This window comes from Netta rufina, assembly GCF_964035555.1.
Source record: "Netta rufina genome assembly, chromosome: 30".
NCBI lineage: Eukaryota > Metazoa > Chordata > Aves > Anseriformes > Anatidae > Netta > Netta rufina.
In genome coordinates, this window is record NC_140154.1 from 2,388,792 (window position 1) to 2,414,359 (window position 25,568).

A 25,568-nucleotide genomic window follows, 5' to 3' on the forward strand; every position below is an offset into this window, starting at 1 on the left:
CTTGTGCTTTGGCTCCAGCTTGGCAGGCAGTGCCCATTGAGGTGGTTTGCCCATGGGTGTGCGAACACCCTGCCCTCTTGAGGAGAGATGTGGTCTGTCTGGGACAGTCTGGACCCAAACCACAAACCTGGTCTAGCGGTGCAGAAAGACAGCTGGTTTGGAGAAGCTGTGGCTGCCCCTTAATGAGCAGCAGCCACTTGTTTTTTGAGCTGTGCCAGCGCTGTCCTGTTGAGCAGCAGGGGACCGTGACTGTCTGTGGGGGTGACACAGTCCTTGGGGTGCTGTGGGCAGCCAGGAACCCCGTCCCTTCCCTCCAGAGCCCAGTGGGACAGCACTGGGGTCTGCAGATGGCCCCGTGGGCCCTGGAAGACCCAGCCCCCTCTTCTGCCACCCCAGGCCACCCACACGTTCCTGTCTCCCTGAAGCCTCTAGGGTGTAATTTTTTTTTTCTTTTTTGTTGCTTTCACGTCGTGTTTTTGAGTTTGTGCCATTTCACTTCATCTTATGTTTTTCTCCATTTTCACACTGTCGTTATGGGGCGCTCAGAGGTAGGTTCCTGCCAAAATCTTTTAATTCCATGTGCAGCCTCTTTCAAATAAAATGAAGACAGTAAGTTCCAGGTGAGGGCAGAGGGGTTGGGACTGAACCAATCCAGGTGCATTTAAAGAGCATCAGCACCAGCACATCTTTCCACTGGTTCCGCGGGCAGGATGGGTCCAGTCCTGCTCCCTGGCACCACTGGGACCCACGCATGGCTTGTTCTTGGCCCCAAAACCTGTGCCCATCTGCCCCCCTCTACTCTGCCTGTACACCCCCTGCCCCTAAATCCACTCCTATCGGCTTCTGCTCTCCCAGCCTGCTGGGATGTCTGCCCTGACGCGTCCCGCACCACTGGGGAGGGGACAGGTCCCAAGAGCCATCCCTGGCAGGACACCGCACTGTGCCGTGGTCCTGCAGATCAGCTCGGTGCCAGCTGCTGGCCCAGTGGGGTGCTCTGTCCCCACCACCCTGCGAAGTGGCTGCACAGGCATGCGGGCTCTGCCAGGCCTGGCCAGGGCTCCGCTGTGTCCCCTCCTGCAGCAGCGCCCTGGGGGGAATGGTGTGAGGACCAGGCACAGCAGGGAGCTGCCACAGCCGGGTCTGTGTGGCTGTGGCGTTCCCCCTGTGGACCCCATTCCCTGCAGGGAGCCCTGGGCTGGAGCTGGGCAGGGGTCTTGGCTCTGCCCATTGACTGCGTGCCCACCCTCTCCCCAGTGCCATGGCACCAAAGAGTTTTCCTATCATCCCGTTCCCCCCCCGACAGTCAGCCAGGGTGCCCTGCAACCCCTGCAGCCTGTGCTCAGGGGCACTCCCCCCTCTTGTCTGTCCCCAGCACCTCGGCCCTGCTCAGAGAGCGAGTTCTCGTGTGCCAATGGCCGCTGCATCGCAGGCAGGTGGAAGTGCGACGGGGACCACGACTGCGCGGATGGCTCCGATGAGGTACGGTGCTGGGGGGGGCTTTCTGCCGGCACCCCCACCTCCCTGCCTGCATCTGGGAGCGGGGCCACATCCTCCGGATCTGCCTCTGCCACTGGTCCCCCTCACGTTGCGAGGCAGCCCCAGTACCTGGAGACCCGGGGTCTGAGGGCCTGTTCCTGGCTGCAGCCACGGGGCAGGAGCCTGCCACGGTGCGGGCTGTCCCTGCTGACTGCTGTCCCCTGCCTTTCCGCTGCAGAAAGACTGCACGCCGCGCTGCGAGTTTGACCAGTTCCAGTGCAAGAACGGGCACTGCATCCCCATGCGCTGGCGCTGTGATGCTGACGCCGACTGCATGGATGGCACTGACGAGGAAGACTGCGGCACTGGAGGTAAGGGTAGTGCTGCGCCGCTCCTCCTGCCCCCTTTGCTGGTCGTGCCCCCCACCCTGTGCCCCATATCCCTGTGGGGTGGTCGCAAGGCCTGTGACGGGGCTGCTGTCTGCCCATGCTGTGGCTGTGGGGTTGGCAGCAGCAGTGCAGGAGCAGTATAGGTTGGCCATCACAGCAGGGTCCTGTCAAACACCAGATCTCCCCTCGGTGCTGGTGCCAGCACCACTAAGCCCAGTTCCAGTGGGGCGGGGGGGTCAGACATGTACGCAGCCCCCTCAGGGTTCCCAGCTGTGCTGGAAGCAGGAGGGGCAGCACCCGGACACTGCCGGCTCATGTGCGGCTTCCTTCCTGCCCCGTGCTGTCCTGCAGTTCGCACCTGCCCCCTGGACGAGTTCCAGTGCAACAACACGCTGTGCAAGCCCCTGGCCTGGAAGTGCGATGGGGAGGATGACTGTGGGGATAACTCAGACGAAAACCCCGAGGAATGCTGTGAGTGATGTTGCCTTGCCTTTCCCCGCTCCTGGTGTGTGGTCGCCCTGGCACCCGCCGGCCAGTGAAGGGAGGCATTGCCGGAGCTGGCTCGCTGCTGCAGGCACCGCGAGGGGCTTGGGCACCTCTCCTTGTCACCTCCAGCTGTGCCAGGAGGACAGGGTTGGGAGGAGGCTCTGCTCCAGAGCAGCCTTGCAGAGAGCTGGGGCTGGGGGAGGACAGGGCAGAGAGGCTGAGCCTTCCCGCAGCGCGGGCCGGCGACGGATGGTTGTCTTTGCTTCAGTCTCTTTGCTTTAGTCTCTGGAGCCTGCTCGCACCTGTGGGACAGGCCACTCTGGGATCGGGCAGAGGCCGAGCAGCAGCTTGTGACAAGTGTGACAGCCTGGCTATGGCGTCTCCTTTCACCGTCACCGTTTGTTTCTGTTTGCTGGTGCAGTGAAATTCCAGTGTCCCCCCAACAGACCGTTCCGCTGCAAGAACGACCGGGTATGTCTGTGGATCGGTCGACAGTGCGACGGCATTGACAACTGTGGAGACAACACGGATGAGAAGGACTGTGGTGAGTGCGGACTGGGTTGGCTGCTGTCCTCGGGCTGGTCCTCGCAGGGCCCTGGCTTCAACCCAGGCGATAGTGTTTGCTTCACCCCCCTCCTTCTTCCAAAAATCGGGAGGCGAGCGCTAGCATCCTGGGACCCTGCCCCGGCCACTCTCATCCCGTCACACCTGTGGGGCCGGGTGCCCAGGGCCGCAGATTGTCACAGCTGCTGCCTGTGCTCCCACAGAGTCCCCCACGGCCAAGCCCAAGAGCTGCAGCCAGGACAAGAACGAGTTCCTGTGTGAGAACAAAAAGTGCATCAGCGCCAACCTCCGCTGCAACTTCTTTGATGACTGCGGAGATGGCTCAGATGAGAAGTCCTGCTCCCACGGTGCGTGGGTAGCTGGGGGTGCCGAGGGGGAATGCGGGGGGAGCTGTGGGGTGGTGGGTGCTGACCGCGTCTCCCACCACAGATCACAAGTCGTACGACTGCATGACCAACACCACCATGTGTGGAGATGAGGCCCAGTGCATCCAGTCGCAGCCCACCTCGTACTGCACATGCCGCAGAGGCTTTCAGAAGGTGCCAGACAAGAATTCCTGTCAAGGTACTTCCACCACTGCTGGGGAGCACTTGAGGTCTGGCTGTTGGGTTTACGGCTGGATTTCACCCCTAAGATGCCCCTTAATATCCCTGGAGTGGCGGGGGTGTCAGGAACGGTGTCCTTGGGGCACTGGGGGAGAGATGGGGTCTCTGAGTCCTGCTAGCCCAGCACTGCTCCCAGAGAGGGCCTGAACCTGGCGTTGCTTGGAAACACCCTCCTGGTCCTCCCATGACCCCTATCTTCCCTCTGCCCAGATGTCAATGAGTGCCTGCACTTCGGGACCTGCTCCCAGCTCTGCAACAACACCAAAGGCTCCCATGTCTGCAGCTGCGCCAAGAACTTCATGAAGACTGACAACATGTGCAAGGCAGAAGGTTGGGGCTTGCACAAATCCTGAGCATGTCTTTATGTCTTCCAGCCCCCATTCCCTCTCCTTCTCCCCCGTATTCTCTGCCTCTTGGGGAGAATCCATCCCATCCTTCCTCCCAGGATGCTCAGCCTGGCCCTGTCAGGGGTCTCCTGTCCGTCTGTTTTTGCTAAAGGGGTGCTGAGAGACCCAGTCCCATGCCCCACTGTAGAGCCGGGCTGGCCCCAGGCTCCTGGTCCTGCACTAACAGCTCCTCCCTCACAGGCTCAGAGCACCAAATCCTCTACATCGCGGATGACAACAAGATCCGGAGCATGTACCCCTTCAACCCCAACTCTGCCTACGAGCCGGCCTTCCAGGGTGATGAGAACGTGCGCATCGATGCCATGGACATCTACGTCAAGGGCAACAAAATCTACTGGACCAACTGGCACACGGGCAGGATCTCGTACTGCGAGCTGCCGGCCTCCTCGGCCGCCTCCACCGCTTCCAACCGCAACCGGCGCCAGATCGATGGTGGCGTCACCCACCTGAATGTGAGCTCTGTCCGCGCGTGGCAGGAGGCACGTGGCCAGGCTGCTGGGGTCCGGCCCTGACCCCTTCCTCCTTTCTGCCCTTCCCAGATCTCTGGGCTGAAGATGCCGCGGGGTATTGCCATCGACTGGGTTGCTGGGAACATCTACTGGACGGACTCTGGGCGGGATGTCATTGAAGTGGCACAGATGAAAGGCGAGAATCGCAAGACGCTGATTTCAGGCATGATCGATGAGCCGCACGCCATCGTAGTTGACCCGCTTAGGGGGTGAGACTCGAGCCCTTTCTCACTTCCTCTCTACTCTGTCCTCGCCCCAGTCCCTTACCAATAAGCCCTCCGTGGTAGAAACTTCCTGTGCCCCATTGGTAGCGTGAGTTGTATCTGGAGTCGGCTAGCCCCTCAAGGATGGCGTTGGGAGAAGGCTGAGGATTTCTCCTCTGATGGGCTGTTGGACTGTTTTGCTCTTTCCCTCCTTACTCCCCCAATGAGAATGACCGGCCTGTGTCCTTCACAGGACCATGTACTGGTCAGACTGGGGCAATCACCCCAAGATTGAGACGGCCGCTATGGATGGGACACTGCGCGAGACCCTGGTGCAAGACAACATCCAGTGGCCAACAGGTGAATAAAAATGGGTGCCAGGAGGGGCACAAGGGGTGGTAAAGGCCTTGGCATACAGCAGGGGGACACAGCTGAGCCCTGTGACTGGCGTGGATAGGGCATGAAGGCACAGCGGGGTGTTGGATGGCTCTGCTGGCCAGCAGGGGATTGGGGTGGGCTACGGGCTTGTCCCTCACTGGGGTGTGTTTGCACCAGGCCTGGCCGTGGACTACCACAACGAGCGGCTGTACTGGGCTGACGCCAAGCTCTCCGTCATCGGCAGCATCCGGCTCAACGGCACTGACCCTGTTGTGGCCATTGACAACAAGAAAGGTGAGCAGCGCCCCGAGACGCCCTGGAGCAGCAGGGAAGAGGCTGACCTGGCCAAGGTCAATGTCCCTGGCTTGGGGTCCCACGAGGCTCCCTGGGGGCCCATGACCTGGCTTGTGACCTGGCTTGGAGCAGGACAATCCCCTAGCACTGATCAGGGATGCTCAGCAAACAGTAGTGAGCACAGATCTTACTCGTTAAATGCTCCACAGCAGGACCAGAGTCTGTTGTGACACTGCTGTCCCCCCCGCTGCCCGCCTTGTACAGGGTGGGAGGCCCTAGCCCAAAATCCATCCAAAATCCATCATCCCTGTCCAAGGCAGCGACTGGCCAGCTGTGCTGTCAGCTCCTGAGCCACCTCTGACTGCTCGTGTCCTCTCTTCGCTTCCCCAGGGCTGAGCCATCCCTTCAGCATTGACATCTTTGAGGACTACATCTATGGTGTCACCTACATCAACAACCGCATCTTCAAGATCCACAAGTTCGGGCACAAGTCTGTCACCAACCTGACGTCAGGCCTCAATCACGCCACCGACGTTGTGCTCTACCACCAGTACAAGCAGCCGGAGGGTGCGTGTCGGGCCCGAGGCCCTTGGTCTGGGGCAGGATGCGTCCTTTCTGGCACAGAAAGGACAAGGGGAGCGCTGGCAGAGGACTCAGCATTTGTTGAGCAGTTTACAAGGCCAGGGTGGGAGAATGGGGGCCCTTTGGTTGGCAAAGCAGGGGGTTCACGTGGGACAGGGGTTACCCAGGCGCACTGGAAAGCTGTCGGTTGGTGACCTGAAGGCACTGGGAGATGGGGTGAAACGGGGCTTGGGCAGCTGTGCGGTGCCACCGGGTGTCCACAGGCCGCTGGCTCAGCAGGGGCTGTTTGCCAGGAGGGTGCCAGGACAGCTTGCCGTGCCTCAGCCCACGTCGTCCCTTCTGTCCTCCCCACAGTGACCAACCCTTGCGACCGTAAGAAGTGCGAGTGGCTCTGCCTGCTGAGTCCCAGCGGCCCCGTCTGCACCTGCCCCAACGGCAAGCGCCTGGACAACGGCACCTGCGTGGTCATCCCCTCGCCCACCGCCTCTGCCGTCGGTAAGTGGTCCCACGGGCCTGGAGGAGGCTGGGGGCTGCCCCAGGGCGGCACAGCACGGCCCCACTCACCTCCCACCCTCGCCCCCAGTGCCCACCACCGACACCTGCGACCTGGTGTGCCTGAACGGGGGCAGCTGCTTCCTCAATGCCCGCAAGCAGGCCAAGTGCCGGTGCCAGCCGCGCTACAATGGCGAGAAGTGCCAGATCAACCAGTGCTGGGACTACTGCCAGAACGGGGGCATGTGCGCTGCCTCCCCGTCAGGTGAGGACTGCTGCGGGGGCCGGGCTGGTCCTGGGTGGACGGGCCAGTGGAGCGGCGCCCTGACAGCTCTTCTTCTCAGGCATGCCAACCTGTCGCTGCCCCACTGGCTTCACGGGGCCCCGGTGCAACCAGCAAGTGTGCACTGACTACTGCCTCAACAACGGCAGCTGCACGGTCAACCAGGGCAACCAGCCCAACTGCCGCTGCCTGCCCTCCTTCATCGGGGACCGCTGCCAGTACCGTGAGTGCTGCTCGCGAGGGCGGCTGGGGACAGCACCCGGGAATTGGGACTGCTGGGCACCGCTCTCCTGGGGAATGCTCTCCAGGGGTTGTGGGGCAGTGGGGTGCTCTGTGGGAGAGAAGGGTGGTGAGCAGCCTTGCAGTCGGTCTCAGGGGGGCCAGCGTGGGGCTGCTCCCCACCCACCCTGGCCCTACTATCCCCTGCAGGGCAGTGCTTCGACTACTGTGAGAACGAGGGTGTGTGCCAGATGACGGCCAGCGGCGTCAAGCAGTGCCGCTGCCCCCCGCAGTTCGAGGGCGCCCAGTGCCAGGAGAACAAATGCTCCCGCTGCCAGGAGGGCAAGTGCAGCATCAACAAGCAGAATGGAGAAGTGTCCTGCATGTACGTGCCAGGGCTGTTGAACTCAAAGGAGGGAGAGGGGTTGGGTGGGCACGGAGACCCAAGAAGGAACTTGTATCCTGTGGCTGGATCATCTGGGCACGGCCATGGCGGCGAGGTGCTGGTTCAGTAATTGAGGTCTGGCTGTGGAAGGGCAGCTCAGATCAGTGGGAGCCCTCAGGGTGATGGGATGCAGTGGTGGAGGGGTCTGCCCAGGCCCATCCTGGTGACCCAGCAGCCATGGGCATGGCACAGCACGGCCCTGCGCGGTGCCAGTGGGATGAGCCAGCAGAGTCCAGGGCACTGTGGGGCAGGTGCAGGGCAGAGGGGAGCTTGTGGGTGCCTGCGTGCTGATCCGCTCTGCCCCACAGCTGCCCTGATGGCAAGATAGCGCCCAGCTGCCTGACCTGTGATGACTACTGCATGCACGGCGGGACCTGCTCCATCAGTGACAAAACACAGCTGCCCGAGTGCCTGTAAGCAGAGCTGGGGGCTGGCCACGGTGCTTATTGGGGCTATGAGTGGGCCCCAAGGTCTCCAGGGAGGGTGAAGGATTGTTTTCTTGCCCCCTAAGCACAGGGAGCACATGACTGACAGACCCCAATCTGTGCCCCCCCCCCCCTTTCCATCCACCCCTTGACCCACAGGTCTGTGCCCCACCTCTCCCCCCTAACCCCCGCATGATGTCCTGCCCCCCGCTAACCCCGCTGCTCTCCCCACATTCTCAGGTGCCCGGTGGGGATGACTGGGACGCGCTGCGAGGATTTCATCGTCAGCGAGCAGCAGAGCAACCGTACGTACAGCATGCCCTGCCGCGGGAGGCTCAGCCCCAGTGTCGGGGTCGGGAAGAGAAGCCTGTGTCCCCCTCCCAGCTTGGGGGGGTGCTCCTGAGCCCCATTCTCCGGGTGGGGATGGGGTGCTCCTGCTCCAACTCTGACCCATGGGGAGGGTGTCAGCTGCCACACACCTTGACCAGCACCCCCACCCCTTGTCCCTCAGGAACGGCCTCCATCATCATCCCCATCCTGCTGCTGCTGATCCTCCTCACCGTGGTGGCTTTTGTCTGGTACAAGTGGAGGATTAAGGGGTGAGTCGGGGCACTCCAGGGGTCCTGGGGGAATGTTACTGAGCTGAGATGGAAATCCCCGTGGCAGGGCTTGAAAAAGCCTTGGCTGCGTGGGACAAACAAGCAGGAGGGGCTGCTGGGGGGATCTAGGCCCCTTTCCTGCACCTTGCTCCCTGACCCCGTGTTTTGTGCCCTCCCCAGCGCCAAGGGCTTCCAGCACCAGCGGATGACGAACGGTGCCATGAACGTGGAGATCGGGAACCCCACCTACAAGATGTACGAGGGGGAGCCCGACGACGACGTGGGGGAGCTGCTGGACGCCGACTTTGCCCTGGACCCTGACAAGGTGCGGAGCAGGGTCTGCGTGGCTCAGAAAGGCCCTTGGGTGTGCAAGGCCAGCCCAAGGCAGGGCTGAGAGGGGGCTGCCCTCTGTGCAGAGGAGGTTGGGGGGCTCGGGGGCAGTTTGGGGACGGATGGTGACAGCCACAGCCTTGGCAGTGCCACACCACACAGCGCTGCTGCCAGTTCAGGCTTGCACCGAGGCCGTTGTGCCTGGCACCCTGGGGCGAGGGTCCCCTCTGGGACCAGCTGTGCTGGGGAGGGGGTGTCTGTACCCCCTCCTGACCTGCGCCCCATTCCTCTCCGCAGCCCACCAACTTCACCAACCCCGTCTACGCCACGCTGTACATGGGTGCCCACAACAGCCGCAACTCGCTGGCCAGCACAGACGAGAAGCGGGAGCTGCTGTCGCGGGGTGCAGACGATGACCTGGCGGACCCCCTGGCGTAGGGACGGCGCGGGGGCGAGGGGCCGCTGCTGGCCTGGCACAGACACCCATGGCGGGGGGGGAGGGGGGGGGGCGGGCAGGGGGCGGGGGGGAGCCGAGAGCCACTGTATAAATGTACAAATGAAGGATTATTACTTTTCTATGTGAGCAGTATTATTACCTGTATATTCCCCAGTACCTGGCCTCAGCGCCTCTTCGTTGCCAGATCCGGCTTTGGTTTATTTGAAATTTCTCGACATCGGGGGCCCCCCCCCCTCCCTTCCCCCGCTACCCCTGTGTCCCCCCCCTTCCCCGCACGGGCTACGGCAGCGGGCTTGGCGCAAAGGTCGCGGTGCCGGGACGAGGACGGCCAAGGATGAGCTCGCAGGGCCACCGCCACGAGGGCTGGCGGCGGACGGGGCAACCGCCGCAGGCGGCGAGGGCAGAGCGGGGCCCGCGCCCACCCCGGCTCTCGGCTCCAGTCCCCCCCCACCCGCAGCCCCCCTGAGACCCCCTCTTTGCCCACCCCCCCCCACGCTGCTCCCCTTTCCCCCCTTTCTCTCCGCTGCTCCCCAGCATCTCGGCCCCTTCTGGCTCTGCCCGACTGTTACACGGGGACGGGGACGAAGCCCCCCCAGCCCCGCTGTGGCGCAGGGTCCCCCACCTCGCTCTGGCACCACCCCCACCTCGCCTGCTCTCCGACATGCACATTTTTTAACAGGAAAAAGAAAAAAAAAACATAAAAAAAAACAAACAAAACATGGAAATGACCTAGCTTTTATAGTAGAAATAAATAAACGCATGTGGGGGGAGGGCAGGGGGCAACCCCATCCTTTTATTGGGGGGAAATGTTTTAATAATTTTTGCTGGATTACTTTACAACTAAACAAAACAGATATTGTTATAAATAAAATTTGTAAAAACTGATGCGCAGGCTCCTGGTTGGTGGCAATGGGGGGGGGGGGGGGGAGTCGGGGGGACTGCGGGCACATCCTGCCGGGGCTGTGGCTGCGGGGGGGGGGGAGGAGGGAGGGAAGGGGGTTCGTGTGTGCCCCCCGCTGCTTGAATGGGGGTCCCCGCTGCCGGGGGGGGTCCCAGCTCCCCGAGCCCCCCGGCGGGGCGCTGCGCCCCCCTCCTGCCGCCAGGTGGCGCCGCCGCCCTCGGGAACGGAGCTGGGGGGGGGGGGGAGAAATTGGGGGGGGCTGCGTGCCCCCCCCCCTCAGCGTTTGCAGCCCCCTGTGCAGACCTTCCCCCCTATCCCACCTTATTCTCCCCCCCCCCGATCCTCGCGGATCCTTCACTCCCCCCCCACGCGTGGGGAGCGGAGCAGGACAGAGGCGGCCGCGGCCCCCCCCCGGCCCCCCCCGGCTCCGCCGCTGCCTTTGAAGGCCCCGAGCCCCGCTACAGGATCCGGCGCGGCCCGACCCTCAGATCTATTTCCATCCCGGCTCTTTGTTCACTTATCGGTTTCTTGTATCTCCTCCAGAGGTTTTTTTTTTTTTTTTTTTTTCGTCCCCCGTTCCCCCCCCTTTTTTTTTTCTTCTTTTTCTTCCAATTTAATGCATATATATTTTTTAGCCCTTCGCTTGTCTCCCCTCGCCTTGCCCCTGCCCTTCCACAGCTCTTAGGGCTGTTACTTGGGTGGGAGAAGGGCTGGGGAGGGGGGGGGGGCTAGAGCCCTGCCTGAGACCCCTGGTGAGACTCCTGGGGGGGCCCAGGCAAGGCTCCCAGGAGCAGGACAGGGGCTGGGGTCGGCCCCACACAGCCCCCATCCACCCCAACCCCCCCCTTGGCCGGGGGGGCGAGGCAGGGGGCGAAAGCAGCATCCAGGGGACAGCACAGGGGTGCCCGGGGGGGGGGGTCTGCTGTGGGGTCACAGGAGGAGATGGTGCTGGGGGGGTCCGAGGATGGACCCGAGGCAGGGCAAGGGCCTGGGAGCCCCAGTAGAGTGCTGGGTGCCCCCTGCCCAGGGCTGCTGGGTGGGGGGGCTGGCGAGGCTGGGGGGCTGCTAAAGGGAATGTATGGGGCTGGCGGGGGGCTGCATGGGGTGGGGGGGGGGTGCTGCCAGCAAGGCCACGCAGCCCAGGCTCAGGACCCTCTCCTGCCGCACCAGCGCTGCCCTCGCCTTTCTCTGGCGCTCGCCTTCATTCCGCTCCCTCTCCCTGTTCCTTGTTTCCCCTTTACCTTTTATTCATTTTGTCTCCACACGTACACGCGTTCCTGCAATGTCCCCCTCCATGTCCCCCCCCCCCGCAGCCTGCGCTTGCCCCCCAGCCCTGCTGGTACCAAAGCCCCTGCCGGTGGCTTCCCGGGGAAGACAAGGAGATAATAACAGCGCTCACAGTGAGCGCAGCAATAACGGGCAGTGGGAGCGCTGGAGGGGGGTCCCTGCAGAGCTGGGGGGGGGGGGGGCGAGAACACCTGGGGGACACTCTGTGAGCCTCGAGACCCCCAGAACCATGAGCACATGCGTGTGCAACTGCGTGCGTGGGTGCACATGCACGCACATCTGTATGGACGTGTGTGCACATGCATGCGCACCTGCATGCACATGTGTGCAAATCTGCGGGCACGCGTGTGTCCAGCTGCAAGCACACGCGTGCACATCTGCGTGCACACACGGACTCACGCATGCAACATGGGATGCAACACGGGGCCTGTGGCCAGCCTGCAACGCTGGGGGGGGGGTTTGCAAAGGCTGCGGGGGGGTTTTTGCACGCTCCAGGGTGTGCACGGCCCGGGGTGGCTGCGTGCTGGCACCCTGGGGGTGCAGGGGGGCACCTGGGGGCTGTCCCCTCCCAACACTCCCTCCCGTAGGGGGGTCCCCATCCCTGCTGGGGGCTGGGGGGGGGGGGGGGGGGCGAGAAGGGCGGGGGGGGTAGGCAGAAGGGAGGTGAGCAGGGGGGAGGTGGAGAGAGGGGTTATGCACGACCCCCCCCCCCGCACCACCCCATACGGTGAACCCCCCCCGGGAGAGCCTCTGGGGTGGCTTGGGGGGCACCGGAGCTGCTCCCCCCTCCCCGGGGCTGCTGCTGCCGCCCCTCGGTGCCGGTGCCGGTGCCGGTGCCCCCCCCCCCCCTCCCGGGGCGAGGGGGGGGGGGTTGGGGGGGGGGGGGGGGGGGCCGGGATTGGCGCTGCGCCGCGGAGGCGCCGCCCGGCCCCAGCAAGTCTCCAACTTTCTTCCCGCCGCCCCTCGCCGCCGCCGCCGCCCTCCCGGAGCCCCGGAGCCCCGGCGAGCCCCGCGATGCTCCGGTGCCGCCTGCCCCTGCTCGGGCCCTGGCTGCTGCTGCAGGTACCGGGCGGCAAAGTTGCTGCCTCCGCCGGGGGGGGTGGGGGTAAGGGTGGGGGGGGGGAGATATTGCCGGTGGGGAGCGGCGGGGGCTTTAACCGGGGAGGGTGACGCGTGATGCTCGGGAGGGGGTAAAATTTTGGGGAGAGGGAGAAAATTCTGGGGAGGAAGGGAATTTTGGGGAGGGAGGGGGTTGAGAAATTCTGGGGAGGGGGGGTAAAATTTTGGGGAGGGGGAATCCTGGCGCCGGGGGTGCAATTCGGGCCCGGGGGGGGGCCGTGCGGTCACGGGAGGGGTCGGGCGGTCACCGGGATTTCGGATAGTTACGGGGGGGTTGGGGGGGGGGGCAATCACGGCGGGGGGGTGTTGCAAGGAGGGGAATAAGAGAGTTGTGCGGCGGGGGGGGGGGGGGCACCGGGCAGGGATTGCACATCGGGGGGGTCCAGCTCGCCCCAAGTTGGAGAGGGCTCGAGGCTGTCCCGGGCTCCGCGCTCGGACCCCGGGCGGAGTTGGGGCCGGGGGGGAGTCGGGGGGGGGGGGGGGGACAGCGGTCGGTCCCGCCACCGTGAATTCACCCCCCCCGGGCCCCCCCCGCCCCGCTGCAAAGCGCGAAAGGCGCCGTCTGGCAGGTGCGGGGGGGCAGCAAGACACGCGAGACGGAGCCGGGCGTAAGCGTGGGGGCGGCCACGCGTGGGGAGGTCGTGTCCACCCCCCCCCCCCCCAGCACGCCGTGGGGTGCTCATGGGGGCAGTGGGGCGCGATCTTGCAGCGGGGGGAGGGATAAAGACCCCCCCCCTCCCCCCGGGGACAGGGGGTGCAGGGGCCCCCCCCCAGCAGGCATGGGGGGGGGCGAGTGGTGACAGCACCCGCAGCGGGGACACCTCGGTCCTGTCCAGCTCCAGCTGCATCTCAGCCCCCACCTGTACTGGGGGGGGGGGGGCAAATTCCTCCTCCCCCCCCCAGCTGGGGCATCTCCCTCAGACTCTGCCCCTTTTCCTGCCTGAGGAGGGGTTGCAAATTCAGCGCCCCCCCCAGCACTGTGATGCTTGCAGCGATATCCCCTGTCCTGAGAACTGGGAGCCCCCCTCCCCCTGAAGCTGCTCACCCCTGGGTGCCCCCCCCCCCGGCACCCCCCCCTGCACCCGGCTGTGCTCTCCCCCCGCTGCAGGGCTTGGGGCTCGAAGCCACCTCTGGATCCGGTGGTCATGAAGAGGGGAGGGGGGAGGGTGATTTGTGCCCCCCCAGCCCTGCCGTGAGGAGGGGGGGGTGCAGGCTGAGTGCCCAGCGGCTCTGATTTCCTGACACTCCATTTTTACTTTCCGTGTTTCATGAATAAAATCAAACGAGTCAATTCCCTCCCGGGAATTGGATGCACATCAGGGACCCCCCCCCACATGCATAACCCTACCCCCCAGGCAAAGGCTCCCGCAACTTGTCTCTCGCTGGTGTGCTCTTTCCCTGCACGTATATATATATAAATGTATAGAGAGAGCCATGTGTGTGTCTGCGTGTGGGGGTGGCTCTGTGTGACCCCCCCCCCTCCCCGTGTCCATCTAACGCAGAGCATCTGTCGGTGCTGGAGCTGCTTCAAGACAAATGGTTTTGTTTTGATGAAATCAGGAGCAGGGCGCTGCCCCTGTCCCCCCTCCCTGCCCGCAAACACCAGAATGGGGCTGAGGGAGGGGGGGGGGGGCATTAGGATGGGGGGGGGATGAGGTGTGGGGCCCATCTTATGGGGTGGGTGCGCAGGTGTGGGAGCCTCTCGCCGCATGCGGAATAACCCGAGAGGCACACGAGCCCCCGGACCCTCAGTGTTGCATGGGGTGGGTTGCAAAAAGGGGCTGGGGGCTGCAGGGTGCATCCCCACCCCGAGGGGCACAAGGCAAGGAGGTGCCCCCCCACACACACCTCTGCTGCCCTCTGGGCCCATTGGGGAGAAAGTTTTCAGCCCTCGCTGGGTGCAGCCAGCAGCCTGGTGGGTGGGGGTCCTGCTTGTGGCCCCCCCTGGCTGCCACCCTGGAACCCAGCACCCTGCATCTGCACTGGGGGGGGGGGGGCAAAAGCAGCTGCAGCCCCCCATGGGGGGGGCACATGGTGTGTGGTGGGGTGTGCTCGCTGCATACCTGGGGCACCCCAGCCCCACTTCGGGTCTTCATGAGCACTCTTGGTGCAGAAAGGACGGACCCGGACCCCTGGGGTGCCCCCCTGCCCCCCCCACCAAGTGCCTGTGTGTCCCTGCCGGGGGTCTGTCCGTCTGCATCTACCCACTGGGGTAGTGGCTGTGCTCGCCCAGCCTGGTGTGGGCCTGTCTCTGCAGGTTGTCCCTGTCCCCCCCCCCCCAAGCCATGGCCCTTTGGGGCTGCTTCCCTCCGGGATTTGCCTTCTCCTTTCCCCTGCCTGGGTGCAGGACGGGGCAGGTGGGAGCGCTGCTGCCCCACACCCCCCCCGGTCATCGTCCTCCTTCCACCTTTTGTGGGAAGCACCTTCATGTCCATGCATTGGATTTTTTTTCTGGGCATTGGGTGTTAAATTTGGGGGGTCCTTGGCAGTGGGAGAAACCGTGCGGGATGGGCTGGGCAGAGCTCTCGGGTGCTTCCTGCGGCCGTCCTTGGGCTCCGGAAAGAAGCAGCCGTCATTTTGCAGAGGAAAAGTGCCTGTCCGGCAGCCTGCTGGGGTGCCAGCCCCAGCTACAAACCGATCCGTGGGCAGGAACAGGAATGTTGGGGACAGCTGGGACGCCCGGGTCCCCGCTCTGGCTGTGGGGGGGTGGCTGGGTGCCGGTGTCCCCATGCCCCTGCCCGGCTGTGTGCACCCCGTGCCTTGGTTTCCCTCCTTCCCCGTGAGCCTCGAGGCACCTGGAGCGCTGCCATCAGGTTTTTCCTTCCCGGATTAACCCTTCCCATGAAAATCCTGCCTTGTGGGGCTGGTGGCCGTGCTGACAGCGAGGCCGGTGCAGGGGGTGCTCTGGGAAACTCACCCCGTTGCAGTCCCTTCCCCTTGCTGTCACCCGAGAGCTGTCACACAGCCACGGGGCTGTGGGCTGACAGATGGCCTTGGCGGTAAGCAGATGCTGACAGCCCTTTTGGTGCAAGGACACCCCCAACTCCCCCCCCAAACCCCTTCCCCCAGCTCTTATTAACGGGGAGAATTTCACCCTTCTGTGGCTCAGGGAAGCATTCCTCCTCCCCCCCCCCCCCCCCCCCCATTTCCTCCCTCCAGTTTGTTTCTTAAGCCAAAAACAAAAAACAGCCGGATACCAGGCTTCAGAGAGCACCTTTCCAAGTGGGGTAAGTGTGAGGCATCCCCCCACACACACCTTTAATTTTGGGGCTGTGTAGGGAAGAGCTTATGCAGGTGTTGCCGTTGGCGTCAAGCAGCCTGTGCTCGCGGTCCCCTCGCTTGCTGGGTGACTCACCCCTTCCCCAGCAGCCGCAGCATCAAGGGAGGGAAGAGGGAATTTTGGGGAGGGTGTGAGACAGCTCTGGGGACGTGAACCTGGGCCCCCAGGGCCCTGCGGCAGCTTTGCTGGAGAGGTGGCTGCAGATCGTGGGGAGTGGGATGCGGGACCCTCCTGTCCCAATGGGGCCGGGCATGGGGCTGCCAGCAGCTGGGGAGTGGGGGCGGCAGGGGGATGGCACCGTTCCCATCAGGTGCTGGCAAAGGGGGGAAGGTGCCGTAGTCCCCCCGTGCCAGGAGTATTGGCCACGCGTGCTTTTGGCTGGCAAGGTCCCGCTCGCACCCAGCATGGGCGTTTTCCCACCCGAAGTGCTGTCCCATGTGTCTTGGCTTAGGACTGGGTCAGGGGCTTGGCTGAGACCCAGCAAACTCAATTCACCCCCAGCTCCAAGACACTGAGAGCCCCTCGCCATGGCTGCGCGGGGACAGCCAGCGCTGGGACACCCCCATTCCCCCCCAACCCCCCCCGGGGTCAGGTCCGGGAGCCTCCTGCTGCCTCCCCTCTCCCTGCAGCCTCCGCAGCACCAGGTGAGGCTGAAGGACAGAAATGGGGACGGGGCAGGGGGACAGTGCCGGGGGCCCTGAGAGCTGCAGGGGCCGGTGCTGCACAGCTCCGTGCAGCTCCCGCGGCTCCCCCGAGCCGACTGTCTTTGCAGCGGGTGTTGTGTGCTCAGCATGGCTGAGCTAATCTATCGCCAAACAAACACGCGCTGTTATTCCGAAAGAAGGTTTCCAAGCGACTCATTTCCCTTTTTTTAATAACTCTTCCCAGTGGTGCCCTTTGCACCCTGAGCTGGGAGATTCAATAAGGCTGGAGCCTGGAGCGTGGCGCTGCTCAGCCTCCTGCTGAGGGGGGGCTAGTAGCAGTTGGGGGGGGGCGGCACCCTTGGGTGCCCCCCAGCCAGACCCATTCCTGTTCAGCTGCCTTGTTTTGGTTGAGGGGTCTGCTTTATTGCTTTCCCCCCCTCCCTGCCTTGTTTCTAATTGCCACTCGTCTGCAGGGTGCTGGCGTGGGAGCAGGGGACCCAGGCTGAGGCACCCACGGGCGCTTCCTGCCACAGCATCCCTCCCCGAACACCGCTGGCCTTCCACTAATCACACCCAGACCAATTAACACTCCCAGATTAATGATTTATACCCCCACCCTCCAGCATCAACACCTCCCTGGGAGCTTATCCCAGGGCACCGAAGCCCTCACGGGCGGTGGCACAACCGGGGGGCGGGAGGCAATGGCACGCCAAGACCCCGGTGTGCCGAGACCCCGGCAGCGCCAGCCTCCTGCCCCCCCGCCTGCCCTGGCCGAGCTCCAGCATCTTTGAAGAGCTGCCTGGCTCAGCCTTCGCGCTCGGGCGCTGAAGGTAAATGGCCCAGGAAAGATGAAGCTTCCTCTCCAGCCGCTTGGATTGCTACTGAAGAAATAATCACGTCCCTGTGCCCGTGTTCCCCCCGCCCTCCCTGCTTTTTTTTTTCTTTCTTTCTTTCTTTTTTTTTTTTTTTCCTGATCACTGTTGCAAAAGGAAAGTCATTGTGGAAATGAGCGCCCAGCCTGCAGAAATGATCGGCTGCAAAGAGCCTGCGGGGACCTGCACTTGGAGTGGGATTAATTTTCCCCTCCCCAAATTAATCCCCCCCCCCTCCCCAGCCCTTGTTCCTTGGACAGGGGCTGCCTGCTGCTGCAGCCCGGTGTGCAGCAGCCCGCTCACTGCTTTTGCCATGGCTGGCAGCACGGGGGCAAGGAGCCTCTGAATTCTCCTCCGCCAATTCTCCTGGCACCAGCAGAGGCACCTCCAGCCTCGGCTCCTCGTGGGGCGCAGCGATGCTTTGCATCCCTTCGCCTTACACCTGCTTGAGGCCGACAGCCTGGGCTGGTCAGGGGGTGGAAATCAGTCTGAATCCAGCCCCAAGGGGCGCAGAGGGGCTCTCGGAGGACAGGGGGCTGCCCCTCTGCTTTGGGTGGGACTGCCCGAGGGTCTCCCAGCGGGTTGGCATCGACCACTGATACCGGGGAGGATGTGGAGGGGTGGGCGGCTGTGCCCTGCTGCTGCTCCTCCCAAGGAGAATAAATCCTGGGTGGCCCTGGGAAAGCAGTGGGTGGCGGACGGGGGGCACCGAGCCCCCTGCCGTGTCTGCATCCCCACCAAGGGGACCTCGAGTTTGCCCCCCCTCCACGCTGACCTTCGCGCAGGACCCGTCTCATGGGGAGGGGGGTGCGGAGCAGCGGGGGGAAGGGGCTGGAAATGCAATTTATGATCCCGCCTGATAAGATCTTATAAAATTTCCCGGGCACACTCGAAATTACATTTCCATAGCTCAGGAGAAGCGATCTCCTCACACGCCGATACCTGCCACTTTTATGGCTACATTTATTGCAATAATAAAGTGAAATGGTGAGGCAAGGGGGGGGGGGGGAACAGGCCAGGGGGGAGGCAGCTGGGCAGAATCGGGGGGCTGAGTCCCTGTGGGCCTGGGAGCCCTCTGCTTTGGGGGACATGGGGGATGCCGCCCCCTCTTTGCAGCCCCTTGAAGGGCCTCTCCCACTGAAGAACCAGGGCAGCTCCGGGGGGGTCAGGCAGGGCAGGAGCCAGGGAAAATGAGGGAGAGCCACGAGGGGGCACTTGGGCATCCTGGCTGGGCCTTGCTGGCTCACCGGGGATGCTCAGATGACTGCCTCAGTTTCCCTGCGTGCCATCCGGACCTGCTGACCGCGCCCTTGTAACATGCCCCGGCGCCTTGTTTCCCCCCTCCTGAGCCCTGGAAGCTTGTCCTGAGCCCCTGATGCTGTGTGGCCCCACCTCTCCCTGTGCCCCCCAGTGCTGCCGTCCCCCCCCAGCACTGTACCCCTGCAGGGTGCCATCTCCATCGCCTCTGAGCCCCTCGGCACTGCAGCTCCGTCCCTCCCCGCCATCCTCTCGCCAGCTCCTTGGTGCGCGGCCGCCTGCGCCCCCCTCTCCCCCTTCCTGCTCCGTTTATCTCCTCATTTTCTCATTCATTCTCTTTTCTTCCTTGAGTCCAATGAGTCACACAAGCCCTGAATCCTTTGCCTTGTGCTGTCTCCTCCCTTCTATTATATATTTTCCTTTGCTCTTAACAGCACTTTTCTTTTCCACCCGGGGGGGGGGAGGATGGGGGTGTACATTTTTCCCTTCTTCCCCCCCCCAGCCACATACCAGCTCCTGTCTCACCAAGAAGCCCTTAAAAATAATAAATAAATAAAACAGCAGCTGAGAAAAGAAAAGGCAGGAAACGAATGACAGGGAAAAGGAACCAAAACGAAAGAAAGAAGAAGAAGAGGAAAAAAAAAAAAAAAAGTCCTACTCGGGCTATGAAATATTTATTAGCCAGCGCGTGCCGAGCGCGTTAATAAAGCCGCAGCATTTGCATATGTGCTCCGTCTGTGAGCGGAGAGGTGTCTGCTTGGGGGCGAGCGGAGAGGTGGCGGTGGGAGGCAGCCCTCTCCCGGCCCTGCGAGGCATCGGGCACGCTGCCGGCCCCGCAGGGCGTCGGGCACCTTCGTCACCGGCTGTGGGGGTGAGGCCACCGCGGGCCACGTATCGGGAGCTGGGCGCTGCCTCGCGGGTACCTGCAGCTGCAGCCAGGACGGGTGGTGTCAGCAGTGGCTTTGGCTCTGGGAGCTGCTCTGGGCTCTTTCCCCAGCGGTGAGCCCACCGGCAAGCCCACCGGCCTTCCTGCTGCCTGTGGGTCCTGTGCCCTGTGCCCTCCCAGCCAGAAATGAGGCAGAGGCCGGGGTCTGGTGCGGCCATCAGCTGCATGCACTGAGCTCATGTCCAGGACAGCTTGTCTACCATTGCTTTTCTTTGCAGGCGTGTGCTGAGATGTCCCCCCCCAGCCTGCCCAGTGCCCTGCAGCCCTCACCGATGTCCCCTCCCCATGCACATCCTGCTTGGCTGCGCACCCCTGCAGCCCCCTGGCTCCCCTCACGCTGTCCCTGTGCCCTTGAGCTCTCACTGCTGGTGGAGCAGCAGCCTCCAGCACAGGCTCCTTCTTCCTCACCAGCAGGGACACAGAGCTGGGCTGGGTTTCAGCTTGCGTGTGCCCACACCACTGGCCCTAGCCCGGGGGTGCCAGCAGCAGGCTGACTCCTTGTGCTCACACTGAGGAGCTGCTGCTGCACGTGGGTGCTCGTTGGCTGCCTTCTGTGCACCCACGAGGCTTGGGTGAGCCATGGCTGTGCTCTGGGGCACTCAGCGTGCAGCAACGTGACCGCTCTCAACCTGGGGGGCACACAAACACACGCACCGAGGGGCGGTGGCTCACTGGCAAAGCACAGCCGCAGAGCCTCACTTCGTGTGTGCGTGTGTAACTGTGCACGTGTGCGCACAGAGATGCACCTAAGGGTGTGCAGGGCACGTGAAGCCATTCATGCACACTCAGCAGGATGTGTGCACGCCAGCAGCCGCAGGCATTTGTTGCGCTCGTCTACACCCTCGGTGCAGGTGCGCGCTGGGATGTGCTGGCGCTGGGAGACATCTTGACGCACACCTGTTGGCACCCGCAGACGTGCGCAGCGCGCACAGACACGGGCACCCGCACGCCTCCTCTGCTCCCTCCCCACCTGCAGCTGCTGGGTGTGCGTTGCACGCCCCTGCACGCACAGGTGCATGCTCGGGTGCCTCTCTGCAGCCCGGCAGAGCCTGCCGCGGCACCGCGGCACCCTGCCACCGCATTAGCACCCGCGCAGCGCCCGCGAGATAAATGGGAGCTGTCAGAAGCACCTTGTTTGCTGCTAACCTTTGGAAATGCCACACCGCCCCAGGCTGCGCCGCGCGGGGGGGAGCGGGCCCACAGGGATTGTCGCTCACCACCTCCAATTAATCTCTTTGCACTAACGAAGGCAGTAGGGTGACAGGGGGGAGACCGGCTTGACCCTGGGCCCACAGGGAGAGCTGGGGAGCCCGACCCACGGAGCAGTGCCTGCTCAGCTGATGCCCCTCCAAGACTGGGGTCAGGATGGCTGCAGGGCTGTCAGAGGGTCCAGGACCACTGGGGTGGGAGCCTGTGCCTCAAGGTTGTACCGCATTTGACAGGGCCCCAATCTTGGGGTGCTGCTGCAGGGGCACTGGAGCTCATCCCCCCCCTGTCCCCAGCAGTCCCCCCTGCATTGATCTGCTCCCCTCCGCCAAGGTGACCGCGTGTCTCAGGGGAGCTGCTGACGGTGCTTGGCTTTGCCAGCAAATGGGATGTGAGCGGCCATCACGGCCGGCCCTGACAAGCCAAATTGATGCCGGCACCGAGAGCCTTCCCAGTCCCTCCGCAGCCGCCCCCAGCCCTTCCCGCATCCTTGCCCGGTTGCTTTTGCACATGTAAAACCTAACACGGGGGCCTGCAGACACGTGGCGAATGCACAGAAAAGTGCACAGGGAGCTCGGGAGCAGCAGCAGTGTGTAACGCCGTCGGAGGGTAACGAGCAGATGCAGTAGCACACGCGTGAATAACAGCGAAACCAAAGCGACCCCGGGCCACGTGCATGCGTGGCGTGCTGCAGCTGGGGCCGCCGCGGCGGGACGAGGCCCTTTCCCCTTCCCCCCCCCCGCCTACATCCATCCCAAAGGCTCATGTGAACGTGTGCGCATGCTGCACCCCACCACTAACAAGCAGAAACATTAATATTTAAAGCGAGGTGTGTGTGGGACCTGCCCTGAATGCTGACAGCACCGGCAGGGTGCAGAGGGGTGACCTTGGCTCCCCTCGGCCGCTGCTGTGGAAGATGCTTGCTATGGCCTGGCTCTACCACAGCAGGCTCTGAGCCCCCCCCCCAGCCCACTTTGCCCCCCCGGCCAGGGGAGCTGCACCAGAGGGACTGCGGGCAGAAGGGGTCTGCGCTGCGCTTGTGCCGCAATCGATAGCCCTGGCTGCGTCGGCAGTGGCAGCCCTGCTCTGCTATTCCCTTTCATCCCTGGCTCCCCCAACATCCCAGGTTCCTGAGGAGGGAATGAGGGCTTGGGGGGGGGGGTGGCAGCCTGGTCCCCACCTGGAGCAGCTGTGGTATGAGCTGGGGGGCCCAGAATTTCCCCACTGCATCCCATCACTTCCCTGTCCCCAGCGCATCGCCATCACACCCCCTCTCATTGAGGAGGTGAATTGGAAAGGGAAACTGAGGCAGGGGGAGGAGGCCTTGGTGGAGAGAACCCAGGCATCCTGGCTCTCAGCTCTAAATGGAAGGGGAGTGCAGAGCTGAGAAACCTCCAGAAAGGCTTGCGGGGCTTGGACGATGCGTGGCTACGTGCAGGCCCCCACGGGTGCAGCCCCCACACTGCCCCTGGCCCCCCTCTGAAGGTTCAGGTGGGTTTGGGGCCATACGTCAGGTGCTGCCCCCCCCCCCCCCCCCCCCTTCCAGTGCTCATTCCATGGTGACTGATTTTCTGCACAGCACAGGGAGGAGGCCACTGTCCCCACGGGGTGACACGGGGGCTCCCAGGGCTGATGGATATGTGCTAGCAGGGAATTAACGGCGGGAGGGCAGCTGGGGTGGAGGGGAAGCGGGCCCCTGCTGGGGAGGCCATGCCCACCCCGAAATGGCTCTCTGCCAGCTGGAGGGGGCTGGGGGCTGCCCTTCTCCCCCCTCCCCCAGTTCCCTCTCCATCTCACGGTCCTGCCGCGCTCCCTCCCTCTCTCCCTGGCTGGTAACGGCACCCGGCTTTGAAGCTGCGTTGAAATATAGATAAGGGCGAACGCGGCAGCCGTGCTCAAAGAGAGATTGGAGAGGGAGCCAGGGGGATGGCCGGGCCAAGCGGGGGCCTGCGGGGATGCTCGGCGCAGCCTCACACCACAGTGCAACCCCTGTCCACCCGGGCTCAGACCTCGCAGACTCATCTCCTGCCCTGCCCACAGACCCAGGGCTCAGCGCCCCCCGCCCGGGGCTCCCCTCACCCAGCTCCCCACGCAGGGGCTCATCCATCGGCCAGTCCTGTGCACTCCTGGCAGCGTGGCACAGGCGAGACCCGGCACATCAGGGCAGATTTATGGGCTCAGCCCAGCACAAGCAGCAGGAAGGGGCTCAGGCAGCGGAGCCAAGAGGTGGCAGTGCCCAGCCTGTGCCATCCTTCACGGTGGCCAGCAGAGACATGACCGCATGCACAGCCCCAGGTGGCTGCAGGGAGTGTGGGGACACTGGGGTTTGTCCCTCCTTGGTGGGGGCCCATGGGAGGTGCACACAAGGCGTGCAGCAGTGCTGAGCCGTGCTGGTGGTGTTGCAGGACGGCGGTGCCAGGATGAGACCCCAGCAGCCTCCCCCTCACACACCTTAGCCCTTCCAGCTGGCGCTCCCACTCACTGTCCTCCTCCTCCTCCTCCCCACATCCCCTTCGGGAAACAGGTCACTGTCCAGATCAAAACCTGCCAGCACAGCCCAGCACCTGCCAGCTTGCAGCGACAGTGATTGACGAGGCCGGGGCGGCAGGAGCAGCGTTGTGTGCACCGGGAGCAGCTGGCAGGGCGCGAGGGGCATGCCAGGTGCCAAGCCAGGAGCAGCCAGCGTGAGGGACAGGGGGGAGGCAGGACGGGCTCAGATGAGAGGGATGTTCAGACACGGGAGATGCTCGGACATGGGAAATGCTCAGACATGGCACACTGGAGATGGGGGCCCAGGGTAAGGAGATGCCAGGTCGCTGCCTTGCTTTGCCATGGCAGGCGAGGTGCTGACCCTCCTCACCCTGCTGGGAGCCTGTGCCTGGGGCCCTGGTCCCATGGTGGTGCTGGTGCAGGGATGTTTTAGCTCTAGCTTTTGCTCCCCCCCTCCACTGCCCATCTTTTCTGCTTTAGATGCAGGTTCCCTCCCCTGGCAGAATACAGAAAGTGCCCTCCCAGCAGGGCGAGGGGGACCTGCTTGTTCTTTACGTGTGCCCCTCTGCAAACAATGCACCCCACTCTTCATCTGCGTCCGCCCCGGTGCAATTATCCTGGAGGGCGGAGCAGCCACTGAGCAGCCTGGCGGGAGTCTCTGTAATTTCAGCTGCAGATCAGAGGCGCTGGGTAATGCAATTAGGCTTCCCTGGCAGGCGGTGCGGGGCTCCGCTGCCTCCCCCTCTCTGTGCATGCTGCTGCCCCTCATCCCCCTGTTTTAATAGGCTCAGATAAAGCGGGGCAGGCAATAACAAATTGCCCAGCGTCCTGCTTCTTCCCATCACAGGGAAATGGGTGATGCTGGGGAATCAGCCCTGGCTGCTTCTATGTGTCTGGTGAAGGCTGGTGCAGGGGGATGTGGGCAGTGTGAAGCCCTGCTTGGACCTGGACTTGGCTGGGGCATGGTGGACAGGAGGGGCCCTGGGAGCAGGATGGGTGCAGGAGGGATGCACGGTGCAGGAGGAGAGCACACTGTAGGAGGGATGCACGGTGCAGGAGGGATGCATGGTTCAGGAGGGCATCGTGCAGGAGGGATGCAGGGTGCAGGAGCGATGCATGGTGCACGAGGAGGGCACAGTGCAGGAGGGATGCACGTGTGGGGCCAGGCAGGAGGATGATGGAGGGGTGGCAGCACACAGTCGTGCAGCGTCTGCCCTCTTTCCCCAGACTGTGTGCGCTGAGGGCCACATCGCCAAGACCCTCGGGTACCTGGAGCTGGGCACCTCTGGCCTCCTCAAGGATGTCCCCTATGGCACCCTAAAGCCCCCGATGCTCGACCCCGGGCGGCTGATGCCGGCTGAGCTCCCCCGGGGCGCCGGGCAGCCCCTCGGTGCAGCGCAGAGCCCCTGGGACTGGCAGAAGAACGGGACGGCCGGGGAACTGCTGAGCCCCCGTGCCCGGCGCAAGCCCTCGCTCAAGTCCAGCCGCACCAAGAAGATCTTCGGCTGGGGCGACTTCTACTTCAACATCAAGACGCTCAAGTTCAGCCTGCTGGTGACGGGGAAGATCGTGGACCACATCAACGGGACCTTCAGCGTCTATTTCCGCCACAACTCCTCCAGCCTGGGCAACGTCTCGGTCAGCATCGTGCCCCCCTCCAAGGCGGTGGGCTTCGAGGTACTGGTGCCGGCGCCCCCGCCGCCCCCTCGCCTGCCCCCCCAGCAGAGCACCCTGCCCGAGGGGCGCCCGGCCAAGGCCCTCAACTGCCACGTGGAGTACGAGAAGACCAACCGGGCGCGGAAGAACAAGCCCTGCCTCTACGACCCCTCCAAGGTGTGCTTCACCGAGCACACGCAGAGCCACGCCGCCTGGCTCTGCGCCAAGCCCTTCAAGGTCATCTGCATCTTCATCTCCTTCCTCAGCATCGACTACAAGCTGGTGCAGAAGGTCTGCCCCGACTCCAACTTCCAGCACGAGAAGCCCTACTTCGGCTGACGGCCGGGGAGCACCGAGGCGGGTGGGGAGGGGGCTCCTGCACCCCTCCTCCACCCCCCCCCACGGGAATCTGGGGGCTGCCTCCCCGCTGCCACCCCATTGTGGCCGGGCTCAGCCCCGCACGTGGGCTCTGTCCCGGCAGGTCCCGGGCCCGGTGCCCACGTCTGGGGGCAGCCGGGCTGTGTGTACGCGGTGACACCCCCCCGGGGGGGTCCCCGGTTTGGGGGGGGGGGGCAGCACCCCGAGACACCCCCCGGAGCCCCGCCCGTCGGGAGCGCCCTGCCAGCACCCGCAGTCCCCCGGGGGCCGTGGAGAGGGAGTTCGAGGGGGCGGGGGTCCCAGCCCGGCTCCGGAGGGGGCTTCTTGGGAATTTTTTTTTTTTTTAAAGAAAAATGAAAACGGAGAAAAAAAAAATAAGTAAAACAAAA

At 63.9% G+C, this 25,568-nt stretch overlaps 2 protein-coding genes across 3 annotated transcripts in view; both read left to right on the plus strand.

The window, feature by feature from the left end:
* The window catches only part of LRP1 (LDL receptor related protein 1), an 89,064-nt gene extending 79,076 nt beyond the window's left edge, over positions 1-9,988 (plus strand). For both annotated transcript variants that reach the window (XM_084303630.1, XM_084303631.1), the window contains exons 69-89: positions 1,373-1,479; positions 1,715-1,847; positions 2,217-2,336; positions 2,773-2,895; positions 3,119-3,262; positions 3,345-3,479; positions 3,731-3,850; positions 4,108-4,379; positions 4,467-4,645; positions 4,893-4,999; positions 5,195-5,311; positions 5,702-5,878; positions 6,248-6,388; positions 6,477-6,650; positions 6,730-6,891; positions 7,098-7,272; positions 7,641-7,745; positions 7,998-8,062; positions 8,269-8,356; positions 8,537-8,681; positions 8,984-9,988. In XM_084303630.1, coding sequence (XP_084159756.1) covers positions 1,373-1,479; positions 1,715-1,847; positions 2,217-2,336; positions 2,773-2,895; positions 3,119-3,262; positions 3,345-3,479; positions 3,731-3,850; positions 4,108-4,379; positions 4,467-4,645; positions 4,893-4,999; positions 5,195-5,311; positions 5,702-5,878; positions 6,248-6,388; positions 6,477-6,650; positions 6,730-6,891; positions 7,098-7,272; positions 7,641-7,745; positions 7,998-8,062; positions 8,269-8,356; positions 8,537-8,681; positions 8,984-9,124 — 2,930 coding nt within the window. In that variant the 3' untranslated portion in view covers positions 9,125-9,988. The remainder of the gene's footprint in view (positions 1-1,372; positions 1,480-1,714; positions 1,848-2,216; positions 2,337-2,772; positions 2,896-3,118; positions 3,263-3,344; positions 3,480-3,730; positions 3,851-4,107; positions 4,380-4,466; positions 4,646-4,892; positions 5,000-5,194; positions 5,312-5,701; positions 5,879-6,247; positions 6,389-6,476; positions 6,651-6,729; positions 6,892-7,097; positions 7,273-7,640; positions 7,746-7,997; positions 8,063-8,268; positions 8,357-8,536; positions 8,682-8,983) is intronic.
* Positions 9,989-12,345: 2,357 nt separating this feature from the next.
* NXPH4 (neurexophilin 4) lies at positions 12,346-25,140 on the plus strand (the record flags this gene model as incomplete). Its single annotated transcript, XM_084303528.1, has 2 exons — positions 12,346-12,393; positions 24,373-25,140. The coding sequence occupies 2 exons, from the start codon at positions 12,346-12,348 to the stop codon at positions 25,138-25,140; spliced, it is 816 nt and encodes a 271-aa protein (XP_084159654.1).
* Between the last annotated feature and the right edge of the window lie 428 nt (positions 25,141-25,568).